Raw genomic sequence first — 21,989 nt, forward strand, 5'->3', positions numbered from 1 at the left:
AGCTCGGCACTGCTACTCCCTCTGCAGGGGCAGCGAGGGTCAAGCGAGGTTCACACAGCTTTCAAAAAGCAACACCAAACCGGGGACACCAGCAGGTCTGATGGTTCTTCACTCTCAAGGGAAATTTTGAGACATGTCTCATCACCTCTTGATGTCACCAAAAGTTACATTCCCTGCCATGTCCCTCCAAGCCCCATATGACTGAACCAGGCTGCCTTCCTGAAGAGCTCAAACCAAGCTGCACATTTACACCCTGCTTAAGGGAAGCTTCTCCACACATACTTACGTGCACAGAAATCTTCACACATTTCCCTATCCTATCCTGTAATCTAATCCTGCCACGCTCCTGAATAGACAGAGATAATTTTAAAAGGGACTCTTCAAATACTCAAAGTGCCTGCAGGATTTCACACACCTCTGTTACTGCTGTGCTCCCAGCAGCTCACATCTGTGAGCAGTGTGTCTGGTTGGTTTCAGCCAGGTTGTCTGCTCCGGTCTCACTTCTCTTACTCCTGGAGAGTGAGCCTGGAAGAAGCGTGGCAGCATGTCTAATGAGTGCTGCTGTGCTGTGTGTAGAGGGTCGTCAGTCACAGCCCAGAGGCAGCATGCCCAGGTGTAAATTAACCTGTTCCCTGCCTGCCCCACACCTGTCAGATCCGCGCTGCTCAGAGTACTCTGCAAGCATTCAGCAATCGTACCATACTAATGGGATGAGATCTGCAGGGAGAGCCAAGCTATTTTACCCAGCTGCCTTCCCCCAGTCTGATTTGAAATCTCGTAAGAGAAAGAGCACAGACTCCTGCATGTCAAAACACACCTCAATAGCTGTGGAAGCTAAGCAGGCACTCACTTCTCTGCAGGGAGAAACCACTGCAGGGAAAGGATGGAGATGTCACCCAATGCAGGATTGCACCCTCTGTGTTCACCTTTGTGTACAAATGCTGCCTTCAAGTGGGGCTGGGAGAACCACCCATAGCTGAAATCACCCCACACACTACACCTGCTAAGAATCAGTTTTCTGTTACTCACAGCCTGGTTGCATGAAAACCATTTGGGAGTATACATTCCCTGTTAGGTCTGCCTAGCACTGCTTTTCCAGGCAAAATGATTCAGGCATATCCAGGGGTAACTAAGTTGAAGAAAGGGTTGTGGTGTGGAAATGGCCTAAGTAACATTAATTTGCTACCTTTTGAGTGTTTGACTACAAACTACTAACATAACCTGAAGGTATTTTACACACATATAATGAATATAAACACACCTGGTGAAGCTGCACTCATCCCCTGACACAGAAATAGAAACCATTGTTCACAAACACACACAACACCTCTCCACTTGCAACACGCTTGCCATATGGTACCCCGCCCTTAGCCTTGTGTAGCCTGACCAATTAAAAATAAACTGTTCAAAGGTCCCCAGACAGAAGAGATGTGTCTTTTCAGCCCAGTAAGAAAGGTCAACCCTGCCTAGTCCCCAGGCTTTTGTGTATAAAACCATTCAGGCAGGCACTCCAGCACTGTATGGTTGTACTCACACTGCACGTTGAGCTGCACCAGGGCTTCCCGGGGTCTGATGTTAAATCCATTGTACCTGGCTGTCTGACACCTATAGGTCCCACTCATTTCTCGGCTCACGCTCTCCAGATGCAGCTTCCCATCGTATGTCTCCATGGTCATTGTCCCTGAAGGCATGGGAGTTTCCTTATCTACCCGGGACCAGATGATGGGTGGCTTCGGCTTTCCTCGAACCTCGCACTGCAGCTCGGCCCTGGAGCCTTCCCGCACAGTGATGGTGGACTGACCCTTAGGGACACTGATTGTTGGTGGTACTAAAAGGGAGACAAGAAGGGAATCATTTTATACCAGCTTTTCAGCAAGTAACAAACATTCTAGAGATGCTTCTGATTGAGTCACACCAACAACCCTGAACTCTAGAGGTTTCCACTTGACACGCTGCAACCCCTCTACAAACACACTGTCCAGGCAAGTTACCCTACAGGGTCTGGAGCTGCAGGGTACCAAGGAGGATCCCAGTTTTTCCAACAGTGTATCCCACTATCAATGGGAAGTGCCAGTTGTATCGGAGCCAACTCCAGGCTCCCATCCTTCTGTTTGCAAAACGCTATCCAGCTGCAGGGATAGCATCAAAGAACACAAAGCCAAAAGCCTCTTTGATCCATTTCTAAATTTCTGGTCAGTGAATTTCTCAAGGAGAACTGCAGTCTTTTGGCCAAGAAATAGAAGTTGTATCTGCTGAGGTATCTAGTCCCCTCATCCAGGTCAGACCAAAACCAAGACTTAAAGGATTAGTGCTTGTAGATCCCATCTCCAGCCTTCTCAGAGGTCCAAGATCCCTGTTTGTTCTTAAACCACAGCAAGGAGTCAGCTCTGTTAAGTGTCTTTGCTTATTTTACTTCTGTTGTGTATTTTACTTTTATCATTTATTTTGCTTTTGTTGGTGAATGCACTGTGAATTTCTCACACCAATAAACCATTTGAGTGAGAGATGGGTCCCAGCAACAATCACTCCTGCCTGGCATTCCTTCCAGGTTGGGAAGAGCTCACCCAGCAGAACTGCTGCCAAGCTGAGATTGGAGTTGGAGGCAGAGTAACACTCAAAGAAATATTCAGCTATGAACTGATAAACACAACTTTGCTGATCAACAAAGCTCAAAAGAAACCCAATGAATGCAGGGTACAGAGATGTCAGTAGGAAGAGGTTTGTTGTTCACATCCCCAATTCCTCCAAGAAGCCAGGAAGGGGATTTTTGTGTAATATTGACAATTTATGTGTTAGACTTTAGAGTCAACAGCTCATATGAAGTAAATATGGCCATGATCTTTTCTGAAAGCTCCTGTTTCAGCCCTTCCTGCTGACAGTGGCAACACTTGGATTGACACTTCCATAACTGCAAGGGCCATGTACTTCATTTCCATTTAAATCCAAATATAGGACTACAGAAGCTGTAACAAGCTGGTCTGACCAACATTTGCTCGATTCAGCTCCAGCAAAGGAGAGTGCGCTATGGTAATTGTACATATTACAGCCTGCAGCTCGTTGTGAGCAAATTTAGGATGAATCCAGCCTAATCTCCCTCTGCAGTGACCTCCCTATGCAACAGGGAGGCCACATTTTCAATTTGCAGGTCTCCTGTGGGCTGGGGAATCTCATCACGCCCTGTCCTGCACGGTGCGAAGGGACGGCAGCAGTTTCAGTGCTGACGCTGCCGGCAGCCGCTCACCTGGCGAGCAGCAATTTTCTCCACAGGAAAAGTTGTAAATTGCATTTGAAGGGGTTTTTTTAATTAAAGCTTTCTCCTCTGAGCTGCTAGTGGAGGCAGCCACTTTGATGAGCTCAGGCTTTGCTCAGTGGGGAAACATGAAGCCACTGCTGCTGTCCTCTTGCTCTGATCCTGTGGTCTGGGGAAAACCTGGTGTTTTATGTAGGAACCACATGTTGGAGGTGGCCCATTGCTGTTTGTGGGGATGCTGCCCGTTGGATAGCCATGGCTGCTGCATGCAGGGCTGCTCCAGCAGGGATGGCTGTTTTCATTCCCTGGGACACAAAGTGGTCCTGCTGGCCCAGGGTGCCAAAGAGAGGCTTCAAAATGCCCCAGGCTGCCCTCCTTCCCTTCCTCATTGGCAGCATACACACAAGCACATGGGACTCACTCTCCTCCAGACAGGCAACCTGTCACCACAGATACCTCCTTTAAGGCAGCAACTGGCTGGTGCTTGGACCAACACCTGCACTGACAGACACTGCCAAGCCTCTTGGTGGGATCATCCAGGGTCTCCCACCCCTTCACAGCCTCCTACCCTTGCAGTCTGAAACACAATTGCACTCTGCCATCTAGTGATCTTGGGCAAAAAGGATTGCTCCAGGTGGTATCAGCCACGCAGGTTTGGGAGAGCCAGTTTTGCACCAGGATTGGGGAGTTCCCCCAATTTTATTCCCTGTTGGGTTGGTGTCAGCTGGCATGGAGAGCTCCTACCTTCCATGGCTGCCCACAGAAATGAAGGACCATTCTTCAGTGTTCAGTAGATCCACTGCACGGTCAGGGCTCAGTCTCCAGGTTGCCAACAAGAACTGGAAGCAATTCTATTGGGAGCAGGCTGGCCCCAGTATTTCTAATGGGAGACAAGGGCTTCCCAAGGCATCAAAAGTAGTTGCAGCACTTTTTTTCTGGGGAGCTGAAGTGAGCATCATCCAGAATCAAGAGTGAGATCAGCCTGGCCTGTGGATCCAGCACAACCAGGGACTGAGAAGAAACCTTCTGTGAAGGTGCAGGTCAAAATCTGTGGGCAGCTGACTCCCCTGAGGAGTCTTCCATCAGATTACTAACCCAGTGCTTCTTTGTGCTGTACCCTCATGGTCCTGGAAAGGCTGCACAATGACATGGATATAATGGAGAGCACAGCTGGACCCACCACCTCCCCAGAAACAGAAAGACAGCCCTGAGACTCTATATTTTGGTCCCCAAAGTGACTGACAAATACTGACATATTGGTCCTGCCCTCACCAAGACATGGGGTGAAGCTTTGACCCTGATTTTAAGGGGGAAGGCATTTATAACACTGGGACTCCTACAAAGAGTGCCCAAGAGAGACTGCATTTGCAATCCAGTAAACATTAAATGCCTTCACAGAATTTGCTATGACAGATGACACCAGTACCCTGGACACAACTCTGAAGAAAGGTAAATTCCTCATAAGCAGTGCCAAAGAGAAGAAACAGTAGCTTTCTTTCTCTTTTACTCCCCTCTAAGCAAAGAGACACTTGAAATTTGCTGAAATACCACCCTTCTTCCTTCCTTCACAGCGAGGAGGTTTGTTTGAACAATCGCACTGTAAAGGTGTCTCTGTAGCTTTGACAGGAGTGCACTTTGGACTTTTCATAGGGAGAAAACATAAAGGAAGATCTGCTTGGTTACATAGCACATCTGACTGAGAAGTTGTAACTACTACCCATCTCCAGTCTCAGCCAAGTGCTTGCCTGAGGATGTAAGACCTTTCTCCACTGGCATTCAAGACACACATGTGAGGTTTTTAAAAAAAGCCAGAGGCATGGGGCTGTGGGGCAGCCAGTGATGCCAAACACTCCTCTGGGCTCCCCACCTGCCAGAGAGAGGCTCACCTGTCTCTGAGGAGATGTTCACCTCCACACTGAGGTCAGGAATGGGTGCTCCCTGGAAAGTAGCCACGCACAGGTAGGTGCCATAGTCACTGAATCTCAGGTCAATAATCTCCAAGCTGCAGGTCACGGGTGGGAGCTCGGGGTCATTGCGGGTGATGAGCAACCGGTCTGAGAACCTGGCTGGTTTCCCATTCTTGTACCAGGAATAGACAACCTTCTCCTGGGGAACAGCATCCACATGGCATGAGAGCTTCAAGTCCTGGCCTAACTGGATGGTCTCACTCTCTTTGATCACATCAGGGGTGATTTGGAATGTGGCATTCTTCATGGCTGAGATGAACAGAAGTGCAAAACTGGTTAGGGATAGCAAAGTATCTTGCAGAGGACAGGAAAACTGTTCTTTGCTCCTCAGGAAGGCAACACTTCCATGCAAAATCTGCCCAAAGACCTCTCCCACTTATGTTCCCACAAAATGTCCCAAGGGACTCACATCTGGCAGTCTGGGATCATCCAGTTCACGATAAGGCTACAGTCTAGGATGAAGCTGCAAGCAGTGCTTGCACAGCTGGGAGCAGAGAAACTTGCACAGGCACTTCTCCAGAATATTAATTACTACTAAATATCACATTCGCCCTCAGCTGTACAAGAACAGCCAGGAGGAATGCAATTCCCCTGCTCCCTGAAAACACATGCTCTGAGAAAAATGGCAACTTACAGCGCACCAGCAGGTTCACAATCTTCTTTGCCGGGTTCCCCACATTGTTGATGGCCGTGCAATTGTAGTAGCCTGAGTCCTCCACGCGGATCCTCCAGATGGTGAGGTTGCCTCCTTGCACAAGGCTATTGGGAGGCATTGGGCCAGGAGAGTGGGACCAAAGCACTTCTGGCTGTGGGTCACCACCCATCAGAGAGCACTGCATAGTGATGTTGTCACCAGGGTTGACCACCAGTGTCTCATTGACAGACAGCTTCAGAGCAGGTGGGGCTGGAAAAGCACATAGAGGGACACTTCAGAGCTTGAAAAAGACCCATCCACTTGCCTGTGCACAGATTCATACTTTTTATGACTTGTTCTTGGTGATGGCTGGTTTGAGTAGGGACAGCTGGCAGGATCTATGAATTGATTACAAATATGAGGTGTTTGTGAATCTAAAGCATGATCATTACCATGTCTTTGAGTGAGAACACTCTGCTCTTTTATGGCTAGGAAACAGAGCAGGCAGGACCTCACACCGCCCCAGAAAACACTCCACCGGTGCTTAGGACTGGGGCACAAAGTAGCTATGACATTTTATCAGTGCTCAGTGCAGGTGCTCTATGGCTTAGGATGCAGGTCAGAAGAAAAGCCTGATAAACCCACTCTGCACATATAGGGGTGGCAAACAGGCAACATTTGGCAGTGAAAAACCCAAGGCCTGAAGTTTCTTGACTCCTGATGCAAACAAATGCAGCCAGGCATAACAGCAATGGAAGCCTTTGCAGCCTTGATGGAGAGGTGAAGGAAAAAGGATAGGCTCAGAGGAGCCTGCTTGAACCCAACCACTGCTTGTGCTCAAGGACAGCTGGGGCAAAACCACTCCTCTCATTCGGAGTTTCCATCCCAAGAAGCAAGCTTTAGGGAAGGTCTGTCATTCAAAAAAGCTATCCTCAGCTATCCCATGATATGCCTCTCTATCTTTCACACCCAACTAGACATCTTTGAGAGGCAAAGGCTTTGCCAAACACATAGTCCTTGTAGCTCGGAGACTGATATGGCAGTCCAGGACTTGTCTGCACCTTAACAGACCATGAACAGCAGCTCTGAACCTGCTCTTAATCTCCTTCACCTCATCAGGTGTCTAATACACTTTTCTGTACACCTGGGGGCTATCACAATCACAGGGATTCTCTCTTCACATTCAGTTGAGCTGAGACTGATTCAAAGTGTCTAGACAATCTCTCCTTTGAATGCCTGGATACCCATTTTTTGGTTTCATTTTATTTCTGCACCCTTCTCACTACAGCCCCCTCCAGGAACCGATCCAAAATCCTTCCCTTTGTATTCTCTGTTTCATTCCATGAAAAGTCTTTCAAAGCCTCTATGAGCACTATCACTGGCTCTATCCAGGCAGAGCTGAGAAAGTAGCAGTCCCCAGCACAAAAGCATGGAGTATGTTTTAAGTAACAGCCATAATAATGCAAAATAAGACATTGTTCCATATTCATGAAGCCTGATTTAACAGCATCATTATTTCTGCCTCTCCTCTCCCTGGACCCTGTGTTAATGAGCTGTGCTGGATTTGTGTTGGATCTCTGAATTACAGCCCATACAAACAAGGCGAGGAGGACTCTTCTCTCCTCAGCACCAGTGCCATAATTTAGTAGCACAACTACTGCCGTGCTGGGATATTGCTTTGATGAACTGAATATAATGTCCTCCCTGGCCACTGCACATGCTATTTGTGTCAGAGGTGGCCAGCTATGCCTAAGGAAGAAGGTGGCTCTTCTGCTACTTGCACTGGCCATTTTGAGGCCCTTGAATTTTGGAAAAGGCCTCAGCCTGCAGTCAAAGAAACTTTGGCAGGTCTCTTTGCAGGAGTCTTGTAAATAGTGTGCAAAGGAGGGTTAATGCATATTAAATGCCAAAGGAAGGATTTGTACATCCTCACCAAGCTCCAGGCAGTTTCATGAGATACTATGAAGCCTAGAAACACAATAGCTCAACTCACCATGGTTGGGCAGGACACATTCCTGTCACTAACTCGGTGTAGCTGACACCAAATAGCTGTTTCTGCCCTCGGACATTGAACTGGTCTCAGGTTCACAGTGCACAGACAAACTGGCAGATGCAGCATCTTGCCTGGGAATCTCCATCCATCCCTGTCAGAGACAGAGAAAGCCTGAGACCAGCCTATGTCCAGAGAGAAGGTGTCAGAGTTGGGGAGTACAAACCAGAGGTCCTGCAGGCTCTGGTTAAGATTTAGGGCTCTTGCAGATTTAGGGCTGGATGTGCACATATCTGAGCCACACTCATCTTGCCCAGCTCTGGGCAAGGCAACATGTTAAAAAGGTGACATGCTGGTCAGCATGCCTGAAGCACTGCATCAGGGCACGCTGTGTGTGCAGGCGTGAAGGAGGCAGGAAAACTGCAAATCTGCCACCTGCACAGCTCCAGGCAGCAAGCTCCCATGACATGCCCCAAAACGGAGCCTTGGCTGTGGCAGCCTGCATGGGTTACCACTCCCCACTCCCACTCCTGTCAGCAGACAGAGGTTAACAGACTGCAGACATTGTTATGCAGGAGATGATTCTCATTTATTTGTAACCTGTGGCAATTCCTTTTGTTCTTGGCTCAGAAAACCTGCTGGCAGAGTCTGCCGAGCAGCGAGGGGACCATTAAAAACAAAGAATCGCTTTCAATTCCCTTTGAAGTCCAATTTGCTGCAGTAAAACTGCAGGAGAATTAACCAGCTGGGCTGCTTAATATTGCAGAAATTGAGGAAAGGGGAAAAGTCAGGCTGACCCTGTTGGAGCAGGTGATGGCAGCCTGGTTCTGAGCTGGTTGTGTGGCTCTGTGCACCCAACCTGCTGCTCTGGAGCCAGGCAACAGCAGCAGAACAGAGGAGGAACAGGGACATCTTCTTCCCACTAAGGTTGCAGACACAGAACCCATTCCCTGCTGCAAGGCCCAAGCTGCTGAATAGAGCTTGGGAGAAGTCCATCTCCTTACTGGAGACTACGCCCTGCCCAAAGGACGCTGAGGAGCCAGCTGAGGAACAGCAAACCAGCTGAGGAGATTACCCTGGCCTGACCTGATCTGACCCACCAATACACCTCAAGGTCTGTAGTGCTTGGAACTATAAATATTTATGAGAGAGAAATTTCCAAGCATTTCAGCACCCTTTGGGCCCTTCTCAGTTGCAAAGGCAAAGGCATCTTGAGCAAAGCTGCTCAGGATTCTGGGCACAGCCAAGCCCAGAGAAGCTGTGAAAGCATAAGTGCAAGGGGAACAGAAAAGACCTAGGCAAAAAATGAGAGAATTAAAAAAAATCATTTAAATATTTCCTCATCTGTGCACAATGCTACCTACAGGGCAAGTAACCCATATAATATTTCATGTTAAATATAGTCATGCTATTTAACACGAACCCTGCTCACACTGCAATGCCAGTTTCATTTTCACTGCCAACTTTTAATACAATTTGCTAAGAACACATTTTCCATGGCCCCTTTGAACTTGTAGGGGCAGGCTCCACTGTAACTAGGTATAAATATGCATCTATAATTAAAAAAACAGGGAAAAAAGCCACCCCTAGACAGATGTGCTTAAGAAGCTGGTGTAAATTAAACCATATTGCTGACTTCTCACCGGGTACAACCTGAAAATACATTTTTCCCATTCACTTAGTAAAGGGGCTGGATTGAAATGAAGAGTAGTTTCCTTGTGCTTGGGCTGGCAGGGGGAGTGGACATGAAGAGAAATTTGATTTTCCAACTCTTCAAAGGTAAAGGCACAGAGGGAAGAAGAGCTGTATAATATCCCTTTCTTCATCATGAACAGAAGATAAGTTTTTAAAGGGAATATTTCAACATTTGCTACACTCTCATCCTGAGAGAAATTCAGCTAATAGGGTGAGTTGTTCAAGACATGTTCAGAGATCTTACTACAAAGAGAATACTTTTTTCTGACATTAGCTATAATTCACTTTCTTAAGCTCATTATTTTGCTTCTTCCTACATAAAATAAGGCAACTATTGTTCAGCACCTTGGAACTCAAGTCAGATCAATAAACATAATTTAAACAGTTTCAACAGTATCCCGTCAACAGTTAACAACATCAAAAAAAGTTCTGTTTCCGCTGCACAAAGATGACACAAGGGATGCAAACTGCTTTGTGTTACATTAGAGAGGTGAATAATTCAAACAACTACAATGCCTTTGTCTCTGATCATGGAATACCCCAGGGCTGGAAGCAATTTCCTGACATTTACTTATTATTTGCAAATATTCAACACACATGGGGGCTTTGCAGGTGAGGATTTTTTATTGTGTGGTTTTGGTTTAGGTTTTTTTTAATGGACAGGTTGCAATCAAGTCCTTGCCAGTATTTGATACATGACACTCAGTTATCAATCACTTATTGCAAATCAAGCAAGCAGCACCAAACTGAATATGCTCACAACAGGAAGTGCTCTCAGGCACTGCCAGTATTAATATGAGTGTAAAATTTATTTATTGGGAAGGCACTGGAGAAGTATGCTTTCAACAAACACCAGCACCAGAGGAGCCCATTGCCTGGGAGGTGCTTAGAGCACAGCCTGGCAAATCAGGCTGGAGTCACACAAGGATGAATTATTTGTAGGAACTGCTGCAGCACTGCCCTGCTCTAGACTGTATCAAATCTATTTTTAAAGTCACTTAGAATTATAAATAAATAAAACAGAGTATGAATTAGAAGCTACATAGTGCTTCAACACCTACACATAGTCTGTTTTAATGATCTCATGGCAGTCCTGGCCAAGGCAGTGGCTATATGCAGTGCTACAAGAAACTAGAGCAGCCCCGGTCACAAGACTTCTGTGTGAAGGATCTGTAGTCCCAGCAGCCATGTAAATGAGGTTGAGGTGCTGCAGGCCCTGGGCAGAGCGCTGTGTTATCCTCCTGGAGGAGTAATGGTTGTTGAGCAGGTGAAGGGTCAGAGTGCTGCAGGGACCCTTCATGTCCCCTCTCACCTGTGGTGTTTGTGAGCTGGAAGGTGATGGATTTGTCAGGGATACTGCAGACATTGCGGACAGACACCTGGCATGTGTAGCTGGCATAATCCTGAGGTCGAAGGTTCTTCAGCTTCAGGACTTTGGTTTCACCCTGGGATTTGGGGAAAATCGGGGCGAAAAAAGACACAGGTGTACAAAGCAGAGATCATCATTCCAAGTCCATATCCTATCCCAAAGTTTACAGATTACCAGCAGCTCCCACGAAAACTTCAGGGAACTGTGCAGATTTCAAGTCCCCCCAGCTCTGTATAAAGGAGACACAAAATGTTTGCAATGGTCTTTTCACCTCCGGGGTTTCTCAAAACACCCAGCAACTGACTGACACAACCTGAAAGCACTGCCAAACAGGTCTGGGCATAATTTCTCATCAACTACTGCCAGAAACATCTTGTAGAACATGACAAATCTTAACCAGCCCAGAACAGACCCTGAGATCTAACTCTGAGATGTCGGTAGGAACCCAAGGGAAGTCACTCAGGACTCAACATTGCAAAACCAAAGCAAATCAGAGCAGATTGGGGCATTAATACTGGCCTAAATATGACAAGTTCACAATTATGCTGTAGAAATCTGCAGTACAGGAGGAAAAAAAATTCAGAGAAATACTCAGAGAACTTCCAAAACTTTCTGATCCCTCTTATCCAGATTCTAATCTCATTTCTGCTGATGTAAATCCAGAGTGACTGCAGAGAATTTGATAGACTTTTCTCATTCTAAGGTAACAAATAACATCACTGCCTGCACTCCATTAGTTACTGGCTTGTTATAGAAACAGAATCAAGTTGTTACATTAACGATAGACATGTTCTGTAGATTTTTATTTATGGAATGCAGCAAGCTCTGAGCTGCATCCTATGGTTTGCACACTCTGCAACCCATATGTCTTCCACTGATGGCTTTTTGCTGTTGTTCTCCTTGTGTTTGTCTGAATCTCTTTTGGAGAAACCATTCCATAGCTGCCTGCAAGTGTGAGGAGGTGTCAGCATGGCAAATCCTCCTGAGGACAACCTCGAAAGACTGGACAATGACCAGAGACAATATGCAGAGAACAAGGATGTGAAGTGAGTGAATTAGAAAGTCCTGCCCCTGATAATTGCTGCTATGTCACACAAATTATGGCATTTACGATATGCTTGTCATCTACTTACTTACAGGGTCACATGTATCCTGTGTATTGATTAGTAAATTTGGGTATATGTGTATAAACCTTCAGTGCAAATAAGTTTTTAAAAGCTTGAACAGTGAAGTCTTCACCTCATTTTTAATGTAAAAGCTTATTCAAACCTGACACTGATAAAGGTTCATCTCTAAGACAACACTGCAAACTCCAGCGATGGGTACTTTGTTAAACATTCCAGAAAGATTTTCCCCTTCCAACAGTGTTGCAGAGGTGTGCTTTTGTTAACTTCAACTCTCACCAACTCAAACTTAGAGGCTTATGCTGGTGTTAAGGAGAGGACTGCAAGGGCATGCCTGTCTGAGCACAGCAGTCTCAACACCCTCTTTCAGAGCTGGGAATGACCCATCATATTGGGAGCATTGCCTGACAGGAGCTGCAGCATGCTGGGTCATTTAAACATTAATGCTGCAACATGGTAAATTTTTGCCAGATGCCTTATTTAGCTAGAGAAAATATCCCAAGTCCTAAGACATCCTCTCTTTAAGCAATGTCTCCTGTTAATTACACTGAGCCTAGTGAAAACTGGAAGAACCCATGGTGGCTTTCTCTAAGGCCAGGGATGTCCTAGTTGGGAGCCACATAGCACACAGACAAAGCTGTCTTCAGGGCCAAACAGCAGCGCTGACCTACAGCGTTTCTGCAAATCTGCCACTAACCTGCAGCTCTCTCCTCCCTCCTCATCCCCCTGAACATTTCCATTTGGATGCCCATTTCCATGACCTACAGAGGCAGCGTGTTTCAATAAAACATGAACATGACTACATTAACTTAAAGGTGGCCTGGGGCATTGCTCAGAAATCAAATCCAGCCAGAATGTGCTCTGGGCCCAGCTTTGGGAATGCAGGAATATGCTTGGGATAAAACAGGTGCCCTGGGGAGCTGCCCCTTCAGCCCTCCCTTCCCACCCATCGCTGCCATGTGTTCCCTAGCAGCCTTGCTGGAAGTACTGGGGCTGATTAGCATCTAAAGGACATTCAGATCCTGAGCTCAGCTTAGGGTAACATGCCCAGAGTGCCCTGGCAAAAGAAAAGTTCCCTTCCATCTCCCATTGCATTGGCAGGCTAATTACTGTGAAGAAAGTAGTGTGTAGAGGGGAAATCTGGTTGTGCAGGGCAAGTCCAACACAGGCAAGCAGAAGAAGGAGAAATTATGTGGACACCTTGTCACAGGACAACAGTCACAGAGTGCCCAGGCAGTTGGGCTCCCCATTACTTGTGGCCATTAAGAAAAGCTCGTGGATCCCACAGCAATACCTGCCATTTGCTCACACTGCTGCTAAACAGGAAGCCCTTCACTGATATACAGAGCCTGGGCACTCAATTAAGAAAAAAAATTAGTGATGGGAGATAGAGGAAATCCAATCTTGGGATTGTTTGCTTGGATTTTAGTCTCAGCCATCCAACAGCTGCATAACCTCATTAGGGGAGCAGTGTCACTGCTCTTAGGGACAGTGACAAAAAGGGAAAGGTCCTCCTAGGCTGTCACACTCCCTCCTACTGCTCAACTCCTCTTGTACCCAGTGAATTTGCATGCAGAAGGAAGGTCTACTGGCCCTTCTGGAGGCAGTGCTCCTTGCAGCGGCCTGCACCCTCTCCCCAGCATCATAATCCATGCAGGGAAGGAAACACCATCTACTACAGTGCCCTGCATCAGCAAGACACTCAACACAAGTTGGCAGAGGTTTGCTTATTTTCACCTGTGTGTAAAGGGGTTCATAGATGTCCACACCATTGTCCTGACTGTGAGAAAGTGTCTCTGCTCCGCGTTTCCAGATGAAGCGAGCTGGTGGGTTGGAGTTGACCGTGCAGCGGAGGAAGACAGTCTTCTCCTGGTAGAAGCTGCCACGTACGTCACTGATGGTCTGGTGAACGGTGAGAACAGGCTCATCTAGATCTGGAAGGGAGGTAAGGAGGGTCGCAGCCATTGTTAGCAAAGCTTGGTCTGCATGTACAGCCTGCAGAGCAGATGATGCTCCAGGTACCACTGAGGAGAGGGAAAGATCCCACATGTTTGGCTGATGACAACTGCTGATTTAAGAGTTGATCTGAGGGCAGGTAATACAACCAGTATCTAAAGGGAACAAACAGGAGAAGCCAGAATTCTCCCGCTCCCCACATAAACCTTCAGAGAATAGAAAGCAGTCTCTGGTTTGCAGATCCCTATGCAGTCCCCAAAAAAACACCTGCCTGCCATGTGTCTCAGAGCAGTGGGGTGCCTCACATTCCTCAATGGCACCCCCCCCCCCTACAGAAAATCACTACTCTCTACTTCAGTGAGAGTTCAGAAGGATCCCAGGAAGCTCTGTTCCATCGTAATTTCTCCATTTTCTGGTTCCCAAATCCCTCCTGAAATCATGGGGCTAAGCTCATCGCTGTGAGATGTCCATACAAATGACATGACAAACCTTCAAGACAAAGAATGAAAGTAAGAAATCAGGACAAGATCAAGGAGCTGAGTTGGAAAGTCATCTAGACAGAGCAAATCTCTTGGGGAGTCATGGGAAGATGAGATGCAAAACATTGTAATAGGTATGTATAATTTCTCTCTTTTCCTATTAAATATCCTCTGTGTATTTTCTTCAAAGTCTGTATTGACTGTCCTTCTTCAGCAGCTTCTACTCACTGCAGCTCCATTACCCCTCCCTAAACTGATCAGATTCTTTTGTTTTCTCCCTTTACAAAAGATGCTCCTTTCAATTCCCTTACTGTACCTGCACCAGACACACAGCCACCATGACTGAATCAATGGTTATCAGTGGCTACACTTGCAAGGACAGAAGCAATAGCCCTGCAGGGAGAGGATTTTCTCCATCCACACAGAGCATACTGCCCCTCTACAGTTGCCCACCTGCTGAAAAGGGATGATTTTCTCAGAAGTTGCAGCAGGTATCAATTTTCAACATCACCGTAGCATGGGGGAAACCTCAGAGGCAGTGGATCTTTCTCCTCACAGAACCACTTTGAGACTGAGGTTAAATGTAAAGATCCCTTTTGACAAGTGTTGGGGTTTTGGGAGTTCCCCTTCTCTTTTCTTTCTCCTCTTGAGGAATTTTTCCCATATATTTTGCCGGGACGACAAATTGCTGGGTGCTTGGGAGAAACAAAAGATCTGGCCACAGCGGGAGGGGTCCAACGGGCTACTCCCTTTCACCTGGGTGTGTGGGCGGTTGTTCTCAGAGTTAGGACAGAGAGAGAGGCTGCCATCCTGGTGGAGGGAATTCGTCAGCACTGCAGGCTTCTGCTTTTTCGGCTGCCTTCCTTCTACCGTGAGTGGAGCTTGCTCACTGGAGCAGCTGTTGCACCGGGACCCTAACACCCCACCTTACTAAAAGAGGAATCTTTTCACCATCTGCTTGGGTGCCTCAGGGAGAAACCCTGGGACCCCAAGCCCGCCTTTCCCTGCCCCGCAGGGAGCCGAGCTGCAGCTGCCCTGTCCCCAATATTGCTTCGAGCCTTCGCTACATCGTAGCCCCACACACCCTGCCTGCAGAGACCTCCCAGGGTTCCCGCTGCAGCTCTGGAGTTTGATCCATCTTGTCTGCCATCCAGGATTTGTGCTTGTCCCTGCCGTTCCAGTCTGCCATTCCAGCCTGCTGTTCCTGAGGGTCCGGCCGGACACTGGGATCAGCTGCCCAGGGGTTTTTGAAGCCTTTGTCCCATCCCTTCCCGGGATCCCAGGCTGCCAGTGTCGCCTGCTCCCCGAGCTCGCTCCGGAGCGCCCCCTGCAGCCGCGGGGGAACCATCGCACCTGCCCTGCTCACCGAGAGCCGCCAGCGCCCCTGCCGGCTGCGAGCGGAACTGCACCCGAGGGGAAAGGGCCTGAGAGCCGAGAAGGCTGGGACTGGGTTTGTGATTGTTTGCTCTTACTGCCAGAGTTATTGCTGTTTGTTCGACTGGTTATACACATATAGATATATAATAGTAAAGAACTGTTATTCCTATTTACCATATCTTTGCCTAAAAGCCCCTTGATTTCAAAATTGTAGAATTTGGCAGGAAGGGGGTTGAGTTTTTCATTTCAAGAGAGGCTCCTGCCTTCCTTGGCAGACAGCTGTCTTTCAAACCAAGACAACAAGAATTGGCCCTCTAAAACCGAAATCAGTTCCTGTGTCTTTAAGTATGTCTTATAAGGCACCTTTAGAGCTCAAGTTAAAGGAGTCTGTATTTTCAGGAACGTTATGACCTCATCTTCAGCTGCGGGGAAACTGAGGTACTTGTACCAAGTATCCTCTTGTGCTGCCAGCATGGCCCTCTGCACACGCCAATGTGCTCATCACCTCCTGCCCTCCCATGCCACCTAGTTTTCACAATATTTTCTTTTACAGATTTCTAAGTTTGGAGATCTGACTTCCAGTAAGGAAGAGGGAAGCAGGGATGAGTTTCTGCTAACATGTCATCCAAACAACATATGTTCTCTGCTGAATCACAAGTGTCAACTTGTGGATTTGCCTCTTTTAATGAGTCGTATGCTCGGCAGACAGCAATTGTAATGGGACTTGGAATTTGTCTGCTTGACCATACCTCAGAGATATGAGTAGAGCCATTAGTGGAATAATGACAAGACACAAAAAATATCCCAGGAAAAAAACTCCACCAACCAAAAAACACTCACAGCTGAAGAAAAACATGCAGATGGAAAAAAAGGGCTTCTCTCCATACAGTGCTGTCTTCATGTGGCCATAGGGTGGCTGAACATCAAATTCTTTTGGACCAGGATGCTGAGCATAGCCTCTCCTCTTTTCCTCTTTCTTTGTCCTTAACCCTCCTTTATGTGTTCAAATTTCACATGAGTGACTCTGTAGCTACCATCCTTCTGAGACTCTGTTTCTCAGCAGGTAAAACACTTCCCTTACTTACCAAAGAAGAAGCTCACCATCCCAGTCTTCTGGCTCCCAACTACTCCCCACACAGAAAACAACAACTTCTTTTTGGTTGCTAAAACTTTCCTCCTTTGAATCCTTCAGCCTTCTTTTGTAGCAGTCAGCTCTAGGTCTAGCTCTCCTGAGAAAAGCTAAAATAAGACCTACGACAATATGTATGTCCTTGATGTACAAGTAATGCCACTGATGTCAGTGAGCTGCTCAAATGATAAATTTGGCCCAAGGCTGCCCATGGAGATGATCACGTGGGATGTTTCATGCACAATAAAAGCTTGTAACCATTCATTGTTTTCTTTTCTTTACTTTCTCTTTCTCCCACATGGAAATACTCCGAACAGCAGCTGCCTCTCTGCCAGTATCTAACCAATACTTTAAAGCCTCACTGATGCCCACTTGGGGCAAAGGAATATCATGCTACCTGGGTTAGTGTTTCCAGTTTAATATCCTCTTGGCACCAACGATGCTCTCTGCACAACCTCGCTGTTGAATAGCAAAAGTATGACTGAGGACTAGCAGCAGCTGTCAAGGACACCAAGGTACACATGAGGGTGATTACTTACCTCTAACTACAAAATGGGATGCAGGAAAAGAACGGATTTGTTTTCAAATTCTGGTTCATTCAGCTGAAGGTTGCCTGGGTGAGCGTTCAACAAAAACTGTGGCTTTTCCCATGTGTTCCCTTGTACCTACTGCAAATACTAGCAGAAAATAGTCTCTCCTCCCCAAAAACTGAGTGAGCAGAACAGAGGTGCAGTACCAAGTCCATCTGCAGAGTAGATGTTAGTATGAGAAAGCCCTTGGCCACCCCATTAGCCCCATAGTTCTACAGGTCAGAGCTGCATGAGGGACCACAGGACACTACATCACTCTAGCTCCAGCCTGCACCACGGGAGCACCCTCAGGGCATGAGGAGATTCATGGCACATTCCTGTTCCTAGACACACAGGCCCTGGCAAGGTGTCACACTGAGGCTTGACAAAAGCAAGTATCCTTTGCAATGGAGAGTTATCATATGCCTCCACTGCATGTAGGAGAAGAAACAGGCAGAGAAGCCAAGCAGATCTAGGGTGGGTGTCAGAACTTCTCTAAACAAAGTGATGCAATGCCAATGAACAAAACACTCATCCTATCCACAGTGGCTGCTGTTGAAGCAATCCATTTCCACAGCCTAGGTAGGAAGGTGCCCACACTACACTACTCCAATAAAGGGTAGGGCAAGGAAGGAACAGAGATGGGAGCTACTCCCAGCCATACAATATGACTGTGGATCGTGAACCTGCCAAAACCTAAGGATGCCCAAGTCTGTGGCACATTTTATGAGAGTCACACCACAGCTGGGCTGGACAGCAGGACTAAAAGGAAGCAGTTAGGCAGCAGTTGCTGTCAGCAAGAAGGTCTGCCCAGACTCCAGGCATGTACTGGGATTTTGAAGCCTGGAGGTTGTTCCACTGACAGATAACCACAGTGCCCCTCAGCTCAGAAGGAAGGACCTTCTTGCTAGAGGGAACATAAGAACAGCTCATGACAGGTTAAGGGACAGATTCAGCTGCTTTATCATACCTTACAACTTTTTAGTATCAGCCTCTTGCCTTCTCAGATAATATGATATAATAGGTATTTGTTGTTAGTTGGCCTGGAGAAAATTGGAATAGTGTATAGTCAAGGACAATATAATGGTAATCTTCTCCAAGAGTGCAAATCTCTTCACAAGTTGCCTAGATATTAAATCTTGAATTTCTCCCATAGGGGACTTACGGCATAAGTTTAATTTCCCTCCCTTTTGACCACAGCAGTCCAAGAATAAACATTAAATCCAAGAAAAAAACATTAAGAGAAACCCTCAAAACTTGAAGCCCAAGGTGGAAAGCCACTAGCAGCATGTCCAGGACTCAAGAAGGATGGGCACTATGACCAGCCAGGGAAATGTTGAGTCACCTTCACGTTCACCCTATCACAGCTCAGCCTCCTCAGCTGCATTCCAGAATTTTTGGCTGTTTCCACCATGCTACAGAAGTAGCAATGCTGGGAGCAGGACACTGGTTTCAGGAATGCCCCCAGCATCTGGGACACTACCAACTTCAAGAAATATTGCTTGCTTCAAGCACTGTCAGCTTCAAAATGAAGACAAAGAAAGCAGAAGCCACCCACAATGCTACATCCCAGACAAGTGCTAGGGAACCCTGTCAATGACAGACACCACAGCACCTAGCTAAGAATGACTCACAAGGACAGCAGAGCTATGCTTATCAGGGATGGATCTAATCTCCTAGGCAAAAAAGACCACTGGGGAGACCACACCAGTCCCTCTGCTCCCGAGTCAGGTGCACGTGGTCCTAGGGCAATGCAGCTCCCTGCTGGCCCCGCAGCAAGGCAGAGACATGCAGTAGAACTGTGGGAAGGTCTGGGTTGCCGCTAAACGACTTACACTGCACATCTACTCGAATGGACTTGATGGCAGGGACCCCAACCCCATTTTCTGCTTTACAGTAATAGCGGCCCCCCTGCAGCCTTTGGATCTTCTCAATCCGAAGGGTCTCGTTAAGCACTGACGTCTCTTGGAATTTGTCCGACGCGCTGCCAGCAGTTTTGGTCCATCTCACCTGCCGGAGAAGAACGAGAGAAATGAAATCAGGGACACAAAATAGAGATCCCAAGATTCAGCAGAGCTCCCTTTGTTGCTCTTCCCCCCCCTCCCTAGCTACTTCCATAGAGGTCCTACAGCACCACTAGACTTCGCAAAGCTCAACTACTGATCTCAGGATGTCTCAGCAGGCCAGGTGCTGATTCTGGTCCATCACCAATCCCCATGTCCAAGAGCCCAGGAAAACCCCTCACTTCACGCAGACACACACTGCATGTTTACCACTCCTGCTCTGATTCTGTAAACCTAGCAGCTTGCTCAGTTTTACTCCACTATCTGCACAGCACAGGACTTTCAGCATTCAGCCTTGAGACCCCATGTGGCTGGTAGGCCATGATGCTACAGCAGACATCAGCTCACAGCTACAGAGCTTTTAGTGCAGTCCACACTCATCTTTTTCTGGACAGCAAGGCTATTTCTGCTTTTTGCTTTTCCATGAGTGAAAAAATGCAGTTGCTATCTGACTCTTGCCCCTTTCCCACTGGGAACCCCTGTGTATTTTATTTTTGTAAGTCATCCTTTGGCAGTACACAAGCTTTTCCTCTGTTTCTAAAGATACAGAAAAAGAAAATAAAAAAATCCCTTCAGATTTCAAGCCATCTTTTCATCTCTTTGTCCTTATGTTACATGTCTTAAGGTCCTGGCTTGCAGGGGCAACGGAGCTGCATGATATTTCATGGTGAATGGTGGCAAGAAGGCAGCAATCCCAAAGACTGGAGGGTTACTCTTATATCTGCAATGAGGTACAGCCCTTGCAGTGGCAGTACAAGCTTCCCCCTTGTTTTGTGCACTCCAGACAATGAAAGAGAAAGACAACTTTTCTCAGCCCATTGGTTTTCTATGTCTGCAACCTCCCTTCTAAAGGCTGCTGACCACCAGCCTCCTACTCTGGTGACAATCTAGATTTTGGGACTGAGATCAGCCAGCATAAAAAAAGAGACTTTCATTCAGCATTGGCCATAGATAAGATGAGCCAAATACCTTGACCACTCTGCCAGACTTTGCCTAAAGCTCACTGCCTTCACCTGATTGGTACTGATGCTCTAGAAGGAGCAGGGGTGCCTACATCTCATTCCCAGAGCACCAGGCTGAGCAGATTTTCAGAGCTATTGACCATGGATTTATTCAGCCTTTGTAGGCTTATGAAATTGTCTGAGGGCCCCAAGATTCTTGGAGTCTCCTGTTTTGAAGGACACTTCAGCCAGCTCTTTAATCTTTTCAATCACAATCTCATTTTAGTATTTTGGCCACATTTTCATGCTTTAATGACTGGCTGATAGAAAGAGAAAGAGAAGATTAAACAAAGGTTAGGATAAGAGCTTAGCTGGGGAAGAAATCTATCCATTAGGAGGGAGGGCAGAAATAGGATGCATGCCACATTTTATATGTGCAGGTTCCGGTCTCCCTGGTCATGCCTGGTTCCAGGCTCTGATGTCCCCCGTGGAGATCTGGGCAATGACAAGCCAGAGTGCTGCCCACTAGCCCGCTGTCTGCAACAGGCTCTGCTCCAGAAATCTCTCTAGCTACTCAGGCTCAAATCCCTACAACCTGCCAGGACCTTTCCACACATTCAGCAACCTTAGGCCACTGCTACCAAATTCCCCATTTCTGATGCACACAGGTATCATTTGTCCATCACTGTCACAAGCCTAGGCTGGTTGTTTTTGCTGACTTGGCTCAGGTAATTTTCTTTTTATTGTTTCCAGGATATTCTTTTGATGGAAAAACCATTTCAAATCTTTGCCTTTGTCATCACCTCTTTGCCAAGTAGCTCTTCACAAGCAAGTCCACAGAGACACTAACTGGCATAAGCAGATTCATGGCTTCTCTCCACAAATACCTTCGGCAGGATTGAGGAAGGGGACCAAGACACATATTATATGTGGCTCCCTTGAGTGTATTGTGGCACATCCAGCCTCGCAGTGTGCACCAGCTGCTGTTCCTACCACGCTCTGTCTCAGAGCTGGCAGACCTATGCTCTGGTCCAGTACCTCTACGGACACATCCACTCTAACACTGAACTGCCCAGCTTGAGTATCTGAAGGGTGCTGAGGTGGCTGCACGGGCTTGAAGCTGTGCAAGCCTCTGGGCACCCAAAGTAAGGACTGCAACCATTAGCCAAGCTCAGCTTTGTATCTCCCCACTGGACTGTGTCTTTGACCACAGCATGGATGTGTCCAGTGCTGCAAGTCTGAATCTGCCTCTGCTCAGTGGCCACAAAGCAATGACCAGCAGGCTCTGCACGGGGCTCAGTGAAGGGCGCTACCAACAACTTCCCAAACTCCCCTGAGCATTGTGCCCTTGGCTGTACATCCAGAGAAGCTTGAGAGACTGATGGACCATGAAGGACCAACTCTAAAGGCAAGCACATGTGGGAAGCCTTTTCTAGGCTGTTTCTA

The 21,989-nt window shown here is 47.2% G+C and overlaps 1 protein-coding gene across 3 annotated transcripts in view; it reads right to left on the reverse strand.

The window, feature by feature from the left end:
- MDGA1 (MAM domain containing glycosylphosphatidylinositol anchor 1) overlaps positions 1-21,989 on the reverse strand; it is a 147,020-nt gene that overhangs the window by 75,906 nt on the left and 49,125 nt on the right. For all 3 annotated transcript variants that reach the window (XM_032102726.1, XM_032102725.1, XM_032102727.1), the window contains 6 exons: positions 19,375-19,549; positions 13,767-13,963; positions 10,849-10,981; positions 5,852-6,121; positions 5,137-5,466; positions 1,535-1,828 (listed from right to left, as the gene is read on the reverse strand). In XM_032102726.1, coding sequence (XP_031958617.1) covers positions 1,535-1,828; positions 5,137-5,466; positions 5,852-6,121; positions 10,849-10,981; positions 13,767-13,963; positions 19,375-19,549 — 1,399 coding nt within the window. The remainder of the gene's footprint in view (positions 1-1,534; positions 1,829-5,136; positions 5,467-5,851; positions 6,122-10,848; positions 10,982-13,766; positions 13,964-19,374; positions 19,550-21,989) is intronic.

The sequence above is a fragment of the Corvus moneduloides genome, chromosome 3 (genome assembly GCF_009650955.1).
Source record: "Corvus moneduloides isolate bCorMon1 chromosome 3, bCorMon1.pri, whole genome shotgun sequence".
NCBI lineage: Eukaryota > Metazoa > Chordata > Aves > Passeriformes > Corvidae > Corvus > Corvus moneduloides.